This window comes from Oryza glaberrima, chromosome 6, assembly GCF_000147395.1.
Source record: "Oryza glaberrima chromosome 6, OglaRS2, whole genome shotgun sequence".
NCBI classification, from domain to species: Eukaryota; Viridiplantae; Streptophyta; class Magnoliopsida; order Poales; family Poaceae; genus Oryza; species Oryza glaberrima.
The window spans coordinates 20,893,920-20,907,328 of record NC_068331.1 but is presented as its reverse complement, the minus strand read 5'-3'; the positions used below and the strand labels follow the sequence as shown (position 1 = coordinate 20,907,328).

At 44.0% G+C, this 13,409-nt stretch overlaps 1 protein-coding gene across 1 annotated transcript; it reads left to right on the top strand.

Moving 5' to 3' along the window:
- The first annotated feature begins 550 nt into the window (after positions 1-550).
- Positions 551-5,069, top strand: LOC127777757 (protein NDL1-like). Its single transcript, XM_052304377.1, has 11 exons — positions 551-746; positions 2,953-3,052; positions 3,162-3,259; positions 3,399-3,487; positions 3,580-3,640; positions 3,719-3,805; positions 3,896-3,973; positions 4,059-4,115; positions 4,216-4,271; positions 4,364-4,499; positions 4,582-5,069. Exons 1-11 carry the CDS (start codon positions 684-686, stop codon positions 4,801-4,803), a joined length of 1,047 nt encoding a protein of 348 aa, XP_052160337.1. The 5' UTR covers positions 551-683; the 3' UTR covers positions 4,804-5,069.
- Positions 5,070-13,409: the final 8,340 nt, after the last annotated feature.

Here is a 13,409-nt window from a genome sequence, read left to right as displayed (position 1 = left end):
GAGAAAAAATGGTTGTTGGTTGAAATCTTATGCATCAGTAGGATACATTGGCAGTTTATGCAGGAAATTGTAGCATTTAGCCAAATGGCCACTTTGTTTTTTTGTGATCTTTCTGCATCAATCTTACGGGCATTCGATGGTGATGATATTACAAATGTGTACACGTACAAATACCAGTCATTACCTTCAATTTAAATCTATTTTTTTTTCTGGGGTTATATATTTTTTATATCTAAATTTTGAGAAAGCTAGCATCTTTTTTCTTAAAAAAATCGTTTTTATATATTTATTTAAGGTAGCAGCATCTCATGGAACTGACCTACCGTAGACACCCTCTTGACCTGCCCGGTTTCTCTCGAACACACCAAAATGGTACTAAAATTACAAATATACCCTCCTACAGATCCGCTTAACCCTCAAATGGACTAATTTGTAATAACAAAAAATATCAGGGTCTCCAACAGAAACGTGTAGGGCTGCTTGCGCCGCTGTGTTTTTGTGCTTTGGTTTATATATAAACTGGGGCCAAGAACTCGAGAGGGGAAGAGGAGCAGGTGGTGGAGGCGGAGCAGCGGCGGCAGCAGCGGCGGCTGAGGCGGCGGTTGGTGAGCGAGCGCGAGGAGAGCGAGGGAGGAGAGGAGAGGTGGGAGGGAGTGGCCCCGCCGCCGTCTTCTTGGCCGGAGATGGGCGACTCCGGCGGCTCCGTCGTGTCGGTGGACGTCGAGCGCATCTCCTTCGGCGGCAAGGTTGGTGGTGCTCCTCCCCCTTCTTGATTTGCTCCCCTGGAGGCCCGATTTGGTTGGACGCATTGGATGGAGGGGAGCGCCGGATGATGGGAGCTTGGTGGCGGGATTCAGTTCGGTTCTTGGAAGAGCTTTTTTTTTAATTTATTTTTTTGCTGAGATTTTGGTGTTTGGTTGGGTTTGGGGGTTCCAGAGAGAAGGGGGGCCGTTTCTTCAGGTTTGTAGTAGTAGTATCTTTTTAGCAGTTGTGTTCTTGTCTGCTGGTTGCATTGTGTTGTGGGTTTAGATCGAATCCACCCCGAATTCTTGTAGGATTTCAGGTTGCTCGAGTTCGTTTCCTGATTTTGTTTTTGTTTTTCTTGTCGATTTCTTGCTTTGGGGGAGTAGTATCTGACTGTGATCTGAGGGGGCGGTTGCTTGTGGATTTTTCTCATCTTTTCCTGTGATTATGACTGATCTTCCACTGGTTCACCGTCTGCGTCTTGATAACATCAGAGTGATAATTTTTTTTTCTCTTTGGAGGTGTCCACCTGGCCTCTACCTATCTTTCTTTGTCCATGGCGAATTTCTTTTCTTCGAGTTTTGTGGTTCTCGATTTGGTTGCGTGGCCCTGTTAGTTTACTGCTTGGCGTGCTAATCAGTTAGGCTAATTAATCACCTACTTTGTGTGCTTATCACCAAGAAGAAAAAAGAAAAGAGAGGGGAACAAACCATAAAGTATTCGATTTTGATGCTTTTGGGTTGTTGTTTAGGTGTCCCAACTGCCCTTTTTTCTTTGGTGTTTCTTTAATTTGTAGTATCACTTTTTTTTATTGGTTGGGCTTTCTAGCACCAATTTCAATTAATTATCTCCCTGCTGATAGGAAGCCCTTTAGTTGTTGGAATTAAGGTCCCTGTTGTGTCCAGATGTTTATCCAATTTTGCTTATTGATCCGTAATCGCAAATTTCCAAGGCACCTTAATTTTGCTTTATTCATAAATCGAAAGTAGTTGTAGAAAAGAATTAGGTTAGTCCTGCAAGTATATCTAGGGTGAAAGGCCATGTGAGTGTTCACTAAGTTTCAAACTTCCATTGTTGAATTTTTAGGGTCACAAATTTGTGGACAAAATCCTAAATCTATTGCATTTTTAAACTTTACACTGAATATGCTGATAGCAACCTCTTATTCAGTACCAACTGAAACTCTTCTGAAACACACATACACATACACACAGGTCAAGGGCACCTATAATTCTACTGCCAATGATATGGATAGCAAGCGCATTCAGTATCATGGTTACTTTAAAATATTATTTTGTATCATCTGTTAAAAATGGTTAAATGGGTAATGCAACTTCAAGTCCCTATCATGCGAAGTTCTTTAGTGATTATTGGTTATTAAATAGGGTGCTTTTGATGTAGTCATCATATTAACGCTTCCCTGCCACTTGTTGCCGTAGACAGATAGAAAATAACAGATAAATTGCATTGCCCTAGCCATGGTTTTCCTCAAAAGTATATGCTTCTATTCTACCATTTGCTTGTGAAATGGTGGAGGAATCACTTCTAGTGCTCTGTTTCACCTTTTTCTTAGGCCTAAGGGATGTGGTATTGGAATCATCACTTTAGCACCACATATCATAATGGAGTTATTATTATCCTTCTGTCACTCATCAGACCTTGGCCACATTTAGCATGAGTGAAACAACATGCAGGAAACAGATACTCACTATTCATATCCTTTTTTCAGTTTAGAGAAACTTTTCCTTCAAGCATCCGGGGGCCACTGCTAGTTCGAAATGGTCCTATTACCTACTAGAATGCAAATTGCATCATAATTCCTAAGCGTCCTGAGATGCACTTGATAGTGCAGTGGCAAGGGATGTGTGGTTTCAACCCCAAGGTCCCATGTTCAATCCCCAACACGCTCACAATTTCTTCTTAAAAAATGTTTGGAGGGACGTCTCTCCCTCCAAATCTCGTTTTTTTTTTAATTCCTAAGCATCCCATAATTCACTGTAGGGCATGTAAATAGATGCCATTGCTATTTTCTACCATGAGCTTCACTTGGTTGTAGTCGCCTGCTATATTTTCTCCTATGTTTTCATGATTTTCTTTGGATCAAAGTACTACATGGAGAATTTTCTACTATTGGACGTAGGGCTAGGGTTAGTATTGTTCTTACCATTTTGATCCTAATTCGTGTGACGCTTTCCTTGCTTTCTTCAGGAACATCATATACAAACAAACCATGGTTCTGTATCTGTTGCGGTGTATGGCGACCATGATAAGCCAGCACTTGTTACTTATCCCGATATTGCATTGAATCGTAAGTTTTATAGTTCCATGTAGTGCCGTAAACTATTTGAGGTGGAGTTGTGTTTAGTTATAAAAGAATTATGCAATATAGTCACTTATGTCCGTATTTCTTTTATCAGATATGTCATGCTTCCAAGGGCTACTATTCTGCCCTGAAGCATCTTCATTACTGCTGCATAATTTTTGTATTTACCATATCAGCCCCCCAGGACATGAGGTTCGTAGCTGTCTCTAGTATTTATTATATAATGAATTATTTGATAGTTGTATTTATTAAGCTTTGATGCATTAGGCAATTTCAGATCTATCTTTTTGATGAATGCATTGTTTTATTGTCCTTTGCAAGAATCTTGCAGTTAGGAGCAGCTCCAGTTTCACCAAGCAGTCCTGTGGCATCTGTTGATGAGTTAGCGGATCAGGTTTCAGATGTACTTGATTTTTTTGGGTATATCTTCTCAAGTTATCTGAAAAAATTGAGTCTTTTAGATGTTTATCAACATTGCTGAAGTAGCTTTCTTGTTTTTTGGCCTTTTACAGACTGGGTCCTGTTATGTGCTTAGGTGTCACTGCTGGCGCATACATCCTTACTCTATTTGCAGTACGTATTTATTCAAATGTAATGTGTTTTGTAGTGCTTGCACAATTGTATTTAATTTATTTATATTCTTTGTTGCAGACGAAGTATAGGGAGCGAGTACTAGGTCTTATCCTAGTTTCCCCTCTATGCAGGACCCCTTCTTGGACTGAATGGTTTCATAATAAGGTACCTTTCCAATATCTAGCCTACAGTGTTCAACTTTGTGTACTATAAATGTAGAATAATAAGTCTTCAACTAACAAATTCATTTCATAGGTGATGTCAAATTTGCTATATTATTATGGGATGTGCAACATGGTAAAAGACTGTTTGCTACAACGATACTTCAGCAAGGTAGCAAGCAGGATTGGTTTACTCCATATGCTCTTTGCTGGGATGTCCTTTGAACATTTTCTTGCTGTAATTTTCCAACACTCAGGGAGTGCAGGGATGCTCTGCTGTACCCGAATCAGACATTGTGCAGGCGTCTAGAAGTGTGCGTACTATCCAAAACATTTCATTGCCCCTTATCAATTATTGTGGTTGTTTATAAATTTATGAGTTTAACTTTAACTCTGTTCTCTTGATTCATGTAGTTTCTAGATCAACGGCAAAGCATGAATGTGTGGCGGTTTATCCACACAATCAATGAGTATGTTTCCTTTTTTGCTTTTTAAATTCTTGTATGGCGCATTTAGCCATTTACCCAAGCTGATGGAATCAAAACTTTGTGCTTCTTTCCAGGAGACATGATTTAACAGAAAGCTTAAAGGAGCTGCAGTGCAGAACTCTAATATTTGTTGGCCAGAACTCTCAGTTCCATGCTGAGGCTGTTCATATGACCTCAAAGCTTGATGAGAGATATAGTGCTCTCATAGAGGTGCTTATTTAACTGATAGTTTGATCCAACGAAAAAAAAATATGTTCTTTGGTTTGAAATGTCAATCTTGATATCTTTGCAGGTACAAGGATGTGGATCTGTTGTGACAGAGGAGCAACCGCATGCAATGCTTATGCCGCTGGAGTACTTCCTCATGGGATACGGATTGTACAGACCAAGCCAGATAAGCTGCAGCCCTCGTAGCCCCTTGAACCCGTTTTGTATATCGCCAGAACTCCTCTCGCCTGAGAGCATGGGGGTTAAGCTAAAGCCAATCAAGACGCGGGCCAATCTTGAAGTTTAGGATCGAAAGAGAAACAAAAAAAAAAGGTGAAATGTGAGAACTTAGGCTAACCCGGCAGTCGCTGTACTAATATATCTTCCTAAGTTTTGGAGGCGAGTGAGTTGGTTGTTGTTATTGTGATGTAGATATTGAGGAAAAAAGCTTAGGTTGAGGCGGGGTTTCCATTCCATTGGTTCGTAGCATTAAACAGCTGTAAATTGTTACAGATTATTTGTCAAAGCTAAAGAGAAAATAAGGGAAGATGAGCTGTTGCCAATTATTAGGTACTCTGATGTTGTCTCTTCTCCTCTTGCCAGTACCATCCTACTCTGATTATTTGCTCTCATGTCATGAGCTAGACTGATGAACCAAATGTTGTCTCCAAAAGCATACCTAGAATTTTGGTCCATTTGCACTCAATTATTGAACTAGGTTGAGTGTCTTGTATCTTTGTCAAGTTGGACATAGGCCATATCTGTCTGGTACTATGCTGGTCATCACTTTCTCTGTATCCTGTTGGTATTAGGTGATGTTCAGTTAGTGTGTCAACAAGCATGATACATACTGATATGATGGAGGGCAGATATATATTGCAGTATGAGGAATGTATTGGAAGACATGCACACGTTGTATAGTGGATAGAGTGCTGTAACCACTACTGGTACTAGATAGGAGTAGGTATGTGCAATTGCTTTCTTTTGCCATTCTGTGTTCCCTGCTGTGAAAGTTGCAATCACTGATTTGACAAAGGTTAGAGAACCCTATTTTTGTGAATTGATCCCAGAATATTGGTTTTCATGTAGTAGTACTCAACGTGTTGGGGTTAGAGTTTGTGGCCTTTCTCGTTCGGTTAAGGCTTCTTTTTAATAAAATGCTGTGGGGGTGGGGTCTTTTTTTCCCGCCGATTGAGTTATTATAATACTCCACCGGTCGTTTTCGGTGAAATTTTAAAAATTTAGACAATTAAATAAGTTTATGATATTTGTATTACTTTCCGAGGCAAATCTATGCATATTCTTTCTTCTTTTTTTTTTCAAGTTAGCCTTTGATAATTTGTTGAGTCGGAATTTGAAAATTTTGATCGAATCTTGCCTTAAATGTTAAATCGGAGATATTTTCATGGTAAAGGGAAATGAAGGCTTCTAAGAATCACTGCTTGAAGAAAATGAAGGTTCATCTTCGCGGCTTCACCTCTTCGGTTCTCTTCGCATATTGTCTTCTATTTCATACTTTTGTGGACATATCCTGAAGACAATATGCATCTGAATTGGCTGCAACTTCGTTTCAGATTTGAATGGACTTTTTTTGGAACCATTTGTGCTGGTGCTGTTTCCCCCCTTGAAAGTAGCTTTAGTAGATATGTTGAATTTACTAATCTCATCCTTGATTATCTTGAATTTACTCCAGACTTGGAGCTGTTTTTCCTTTTTGTTTATTCGGCTTTGGAGCTGTTTTTCCTTTTTGTTTATTCGGCTTTCGATTCTAGATACTTTGAAAAAGAAGGCTAATAGTAGAGTCGACAATTAGCAATAAGCTCGTATTAAAGATAACATGTATAATAGATGGACTATAGGATTGTCTTTAGTTTTTTTCTTCTCTCTCACATATGCGTTTAATGCATTTAACTTAAGTATGTAAAGATATAGTTCTTGCACAAATCTTTATCCACATAGTTGGTTTATAACCTACTATTAAACTTACTTTAAAAGCAAGTTTAATAGTAGAGCCAATTATTGGCTTATAGTTTATACTATTAGAGTTAACATATAAAGTAGATGAATTATAAGTTTGTCTCTAATTTTTTTCCCTCTTATCTTCCTCTAATTATAAGTAGATGAATGCATTTTTCTTAAGTATGTGAGGAGCTAACTCTTATATAAGAAGCAACAATCTTCATTTTTAGAGTAAGTACAATAGTCCTACCGTAAAAACACCACATGGTGAGTTGGAAGTAAAAAGAGGGAACTAAATAAAAGCACAATCTCCAACTCAATGTAGGTCCAAGAATCCTATCCACCTCTATTGCTCTCGAAGCCAAACAAACCAACCAATGTGGATGGGAGAAGAGGGTTGACCCACCATATAATAAAATAAAATTTATAAGTAACATATAATCCTATAGATTAGAGCTAGTTATCTATAGGGGATATGTATAATTATTGGAGCTAAGCAGCTGGCTATGCTATTAGTCTTACTCGTATACTCCTCTCCCCTCCACGTAAATTTATAGTTGGTTATAGCCTACTATTAAACTTGCTTTAATGTGTTAGTGACTTGTGAGTTGTTGCATAGTGATTCGTGCAGCATTGTGGTGCCAAATTGCCAATGTGGCATCGTGGAAAGATCTAGGATGTTATCGTTTACCCTATAAAGAGTAAGCCATTGCTAAGATTTAAATTTTATTTTAGGACTTTTTAACGTGGTATTTTCTTCAACACTGACTCTTGAATCACTAAGAACAAGTTGTACTCACAATTCTTTTTCGCTAATAAGCTGTAACGATTTTATAATCAGCTCTTGGACAACCGATGGGGCTGTTAGGGCCACGAAAGGAAGAGATGTGGTTGCTTCTATCTGAGCAGGCAACAAGTTATGATTGCCCGATCAAATGTGCTATTCTCTCCCTCCATATGATCAAGTTCATAAGAAAAACATAGCAATATTTACAACACCAAATAAGTTTCATCAAATTCACCATTGAATATATTTTCATATCATATGTATTTTGTATTGAAAATTTTGTTAGTTGTTTTATAAACTCAATCAATATTAATTAAAAATGTTTGAGTTTTTTTAGATAATGGATGTACACAACCATAAATGAGTTTGAGTTAGGACAAACTCAAAATCAATTACTACTGTAATATGGAACGAAAAAGTAGACAATAAAAGTGGTCCGGTACCAAAGTTTCTGCAATGATGCTCACTGTAGCTCAATAAAAGACCATTGTTCAATGTGGTAGCCATCTGCAATTACAGCAGTGGACATGTGTCCACCACATTAAAATTTTGACGTGTGTCAGGGTTACGGGTAAGGTATACCCTCTATCCTTCGATATACGTCACATATCAATATGGTATACATACGCGTATACGGACGTTTTCGGCATACGTTAAGGAAATTCATCATGTAGTTCACAGATGGAAGGAGTCCTACTCGGATAGAACTGGGTCGTCATTGTATCGTGCCGGGTCATATGTCTCCGAGTCCTACTTGGAGACCAGTTGACCTGCGATATAAAAGGGACCCCCCGGGAGGACCTAAGGCATCGAATCTCATAGCCAACACATCCACCACAGCCTACGGAGTTGGAGCCTACAGGAGCCAAGTCGCCGGGAGATCTAGTCGAACCTGTTCGATTACGACCACATCGGTATCATCGAGTTCCGCTTTTCCCTTTGTAATATGTGGTTTCCATCATATAATCCCATATCAACTGGATTAGGGCTATTACCTATCAAGGGGCCTGAACCAGTATAATCTTTGTTTTCTGCCTGCTTGATGTCGTATTACGTAGATCCTCGTACCAGCGTACCCCAATACCCTCTATATCCGGTCTACGGGTATCCCCCGTCGACAGTGGCGCGCCAGGTAGGGGGACTTGGTGCTCAAGGTTCTACTACTATGACATCCAACTTCGTCGACAACAGCGTCAACACCAACCTCAACCAAGGAGTTCCTACTTCAACAATGCTGGTGTGGACTCAAGTCGGCGAAATCGTCTTCTCGGTTTACACCACGGTGCCAATCTCGGCTGGTCCATCAATGACCGGAAGCGAGAACGCAGTGGCTACAACCCAGGACGACTCCATGTCGAAGGATCCTCCCGCCGAAGCGGAGAACGGAACGTCGATGACATCCGAGCCCAAGAAGGATCCTAGTGTGGCCAAACCTTGTATTTCCGACAAGAATCACGAGCCGACGAGGATGACTTCCGAGGTGACAAGGTCCTGGTGTCCTATCCACAAAACCAGAAAACACACCTTGCAAGCCTGCTGGGTTTTTCTCAACGTACACGCTGAAATTCATGCCTGCAAAGAGCGTGGAATTCAGCGTACTTCTTCAACTCGTGATGTCTATTGTCCTATTCACAAGACAAAGAATCACGACCTCTCAAGCTGCAAGGTCTTTCTCAGCGCCATGAAGACGTCACCTCCTAAGGTCCAGCAGTCACGCATCGCCCTCAGGGATGAGGACAAGGAACAAGGAGTGACGCTGATTTCAGATCGATTCATTGGGGTAATCGACATCGATCCCCACGAACCATCAGTCTTGCACCTGCTCGAACACTATGGCTCATCGTCAACAAATACGCCGCGTGAGGTAGTGGCTATCGACGAGACCGGCACGTCAGCGCGCGCTAATGCGGAAGCGGAGAATCAAGTGACTACACCGGCCCAGCACATCAGGGCCGTCAATGCAATACTGAGGGAAACCCCCTACGATCCCGTTCTGAACGACGATCTCGCACGGTGGACAGAACGGTTACGAGAATCAGTGACCAACCTCAGCAATGCGTTCGAAGAGGCTGCTGCTGCAGCGCACCTGGAACAGCCACCAACTGGCGGTGCTAATGGCGAAAACATTAAACAACGGGAATCGCCTCATCGAGCCACCCCTCCACCTCGCGGCACCGGCGATCTCCGCGATCACCTGAATGGCCGCCGAGAGGCGCGACGCGCACGAGACAACGAGAACCGTTCCCAACATCGTGTCTCTTCACGACGTCACGATAATGAAGAACAAGGAGGCCGTTCGAGCGAAGACCGAGACCGTGATAACCGCCACAACCGCCACGATCATGACAATCGCGAACGGTGGGTGCTGGGCGATACTGGTCGAGGACGCCGCCATAATGACGACGATGATGGGGATCGGCGCCGGGACAACAACGGGAGACGACGACAGGATTCTCGAGAACCCGGCCGACGTCCTCGTAATCGTACACCGGAACCAAGTGACCCATCGTCATCATCGTCGTCTTCCTCATCCTCATCATCAGATAGACATCCACGAAGGACGTACGATCGCCGACAACCCACCGCCCCTAGTGTTGGGTGTAGAGCTTAAAATCGTTCGTTGCATGATGTCCGATGGCCTGAGAGATTCCGACCAGGAGCAATAGAGAAGTACGATGGGAGTACCGACCCAGAAGAATTCCTCCAGGTTTACTCCATGGTACTCTACGCTGCCGGAGCGGACGACAACGCATTGGCGAATTACTTGCCAACTGCATTGAAAGGCTCTACGCGTTCATGGCTGATGCATCTCCCCCCTACTTGATTTCTTCATGGGCAGACCTGTGGCAGCAGTTCGTCACCAACTTCCAAGGAACTTACAAGCGCCACGCGATCGAAGACGACCTACATGCGTTGACACAGAACCTGGGTGAATCCTTGAGGGATTATGTTCGACGCTTTAACGAGTGCAGAAATACAATCCCCGAAATCACCGACGCTTCTGTAGTCCGCGCTTTCAAGTCCGGTGTCAGAGATCGGTATACTACTCAGGAGTTGGCAACGAGGCGCATCACGACTACTCGGAGATTATTTGAAATTGTCAATCGATGCGCTCATGCGGACGACGCACTGAGACGCAAGAACGACAAATCGAAGACTGGAGGAAAGAAGAAACCAGCCAAGGACGCACCTGAGTCAAGCAAGAAGAAAAATCGCAAGAGTGGGAAAAGGAAAGCTCAAGCAGAAGTTCTTGCAACAGAATACGCGGACCCTCCCAAGCGCCCAGACCCACAAGGCAGCGACACGAAGAAAACATGGTGCCCTATACACAAGTTAGACAGACACTCTCTAGAAGATTGCCTCGTCTTCAAAAAGTCGCTCACAAAACACATGGCATTGGAAAAAGGCAAGCGAGTACATGTAGTCGAGATGGACGCTAAGGCGGCTACTCAGGAATCAGACTCAGCATACCCAGACTCCGATCTCCATGTCTCGCACATCTTCGGAGGTTCCATGGCATACTCCTTAAAGCGAGAATACAAGAAGGTGGAACGTGAAGTCTGTTCGACATGGCAGGGAGCTGCGCCCAAGATGAAGTGGTCTGAGCAGAAGATAGAATTATCAGAAGAGGAACACCCCAAGACTGCTGTCATCCCAGGGCGATATCCGATCGTGGTCGATCCCACTATTCGGAATATCAAGGTCGCACGAGTTCTGATCAACGACGGCGGCTCAATCAACCTTCTCTTCGCCAGCACCTTGGACGCGATGGGGATCCCACGAAGCGAGTTGACACCCACCGATCAACCCTTCCATGGAATCACTCCTCAGTCATCGTCCAAAACATTGGGCAAAATTACGTTGCCTGTGACTTTCGGCCAAGCAAATAACTTCCGAACAGAGCAGATCACCTTTGATGTCGCTGAATTCGATACAACATACAATCCCATCATTGGGAGAACTGCACTCGCGAAGCTCATGGCCGCATCTCACTACGCGTATCAAGTGCTCAAGATGCCGGGACCGAAGGGAACAATCACTATTCAAGGGAATGCTAAGCTGGTAGTGCAATGCGACAAGCGGAGCCTCGACATGGTCGAGCACACGCCCAGCCCACCCGCCACAGCTGAGCCACCCAAGAAAGTGAGCAAAACAATCAAGACGCCGAAACTGGACGGCGCAATCAAGATCGTTCCACTCTCCAGTGCCAACCCCGACAAGACCGTCAAGATCGGGGCATCACTAGGCGAGAAATAGGAACTCACGCTCATCACCTTTCTCTGCGACAATGCTGACGTGTTCGCTTGGCAGCCGTCCGACATGCCGGGGGTACCCAGGGAGGTGATTGAGCACAAACTCATGGTGCGACCCGACGCCAAGCCAGTAAAGCAAAAACTGCGGAGATTTGCACCAGATCGAAAACAAGCCATACGAGAAGAGCTCGACAAGCTTCTCAAAGCTGGTTTCATCAGAGAGGTACTCCATCCAGAGTGGCTAGCCAACCTATTCATGGTGCGGAAGGCCAACGGGAAATGGAGAATGTGTGTCGATTTCACCGACCTCATCAAGGCGTGTCCCAAGGATCACTTCCCTCTTCCTCGAATAGACCAACTGGTGGACTCAACAGCCGGTTGTGAGTTGTTGAGCTTTCTCGACGCTTACTCCGGCTACCACCAAATCAGCATGGTGAAAGAGGACGAGAAGAAGACAGCATTCATCACGTCGTTCGGGGTATTCTGCTACGTTAAGATGCTGTTCGGACTAATAACTGCAGGAAACACTTTCCAGTGCATGGTCCAGGGCGCACTTAGCGACCAACTCGGAAACAATGTCGAGGCCTACGTCGACGACATTGTTGTTAAGACCAAGACAAGCGACTCATTGATTGACGATCTGCAGGAAACATTCGACAACCTCCGACGATATCGCCTCATGCTCAATCCAGAGAAGTGCACGTTCGGAGTACCATCGGGCAAGCTGCTCGGTTTCCTTGTCTCTGGCAGAGGAATAGAAGCAAATCCCGAGAAGATCAAGGCAATCGAAAACATAAAGTCGCCTACAAGACTCAAGGAAGTACAGAAGCTAACCAGATGCATGGCGGCACTAAGCAGGTTCGTCGCTAGGATGGGAGAGCGCGGACAACCCTTCTTCACTCTACTGAAGAAGCAAGACAGATTTGTATGGACATAGGAAGCCGAAGAGGCATTCATTGCACTCAAGCGCTACCTATCAAATCCACATGTACTTGTTGCCCCCCAACCTAATGAAGAATTATTTCTCTATATTGCCGCCACGCCATACTCCGTTAGCACTGTCATTGTTGTCGAGAGAGAGAAAGTGCAACGACCAGTCTACTACGTCAGCGAAGCTCTCCATGACGCAAAGACAAAATATCCACAGATCCAAAAACTGCTCTACGCGGTAATCATGACATCAAGAAAGCTACGCCACTACTTCCAAGCCCACAGGGTCACAGTTGTATCCTCCTTCCCTCTCGGTGAAGTAGTGAGAAACAAAGACGTTGTCAGCCGCATTGCGAAATGGGTAGTCGAGCTAAGCCAATTTGATGTCCGCTTTGTGCCGCGAACAGCCATCAAGTCTTAGGTACTTGCCGACTTCGTAGCCGATTGGACTATGCCTGATAACAGGTCAGACAACCAAATCGACAACGAAACGTGGACAATGGCGCTCGACGGCGCACTCAACAGCCAAGGAGCAGGGGCATGATTCATCTTGACATCACCTTCGGGAGATCAGTTCAAGCATGCAATTTACCTCAACTTCAGGGCAACTAACAACACAGCCGAGTACGAAGGACTACTCGCCGGGATAAGAGCAGCAGCTGCACTCAGAGTTAGGCGACTGATCGTGAAAGGGGATTCCGAACTAGTCGCGAACCAGGTGCACAAAGATTACAAATACTCTAGCCCCGAGTTATCCAAGTATCTCACAGAAGTTAGGAAGCTGGAAAAAAGGTTCGATGGGATCGAGGTCAGACATGTATACCGCAAGGACAACATCAAACCGGATGATCTAGCACGGCGTGCGTCCAGACGAGAGCCACTCGAACCTGGCACCTTTCTGGACGTCCTGACAAGGCCATCAGTAAAAGACGCAAGCGGCGAAGATAGCCCGGTCTCCCTCAACAAAAGCTCGGGGGCTACAGA

Coding starts and splice junctions, on each gene's coding strand:
- LOC127777757 (XM_052304377.1), top strand. CDS start 684: ATGGGCGACTCCGGCGGCTCCGTCGTGTCGGTGGACGTCGAGCGCATC. Junction 3,806..3,895: donor CTGAATGGTTTCATAATAAG/GTACCTTTCCAA, acceptor TTCATTTCATAG/GTGATGTCAAATTTGCTATA. Junction 4,500..4,581: donor GATATAGTGCTCTCATAGAG/GTGCTTATTTAA, acceptor ATATCTTTGCAG/GTACAAGGATGTGGATCTGT.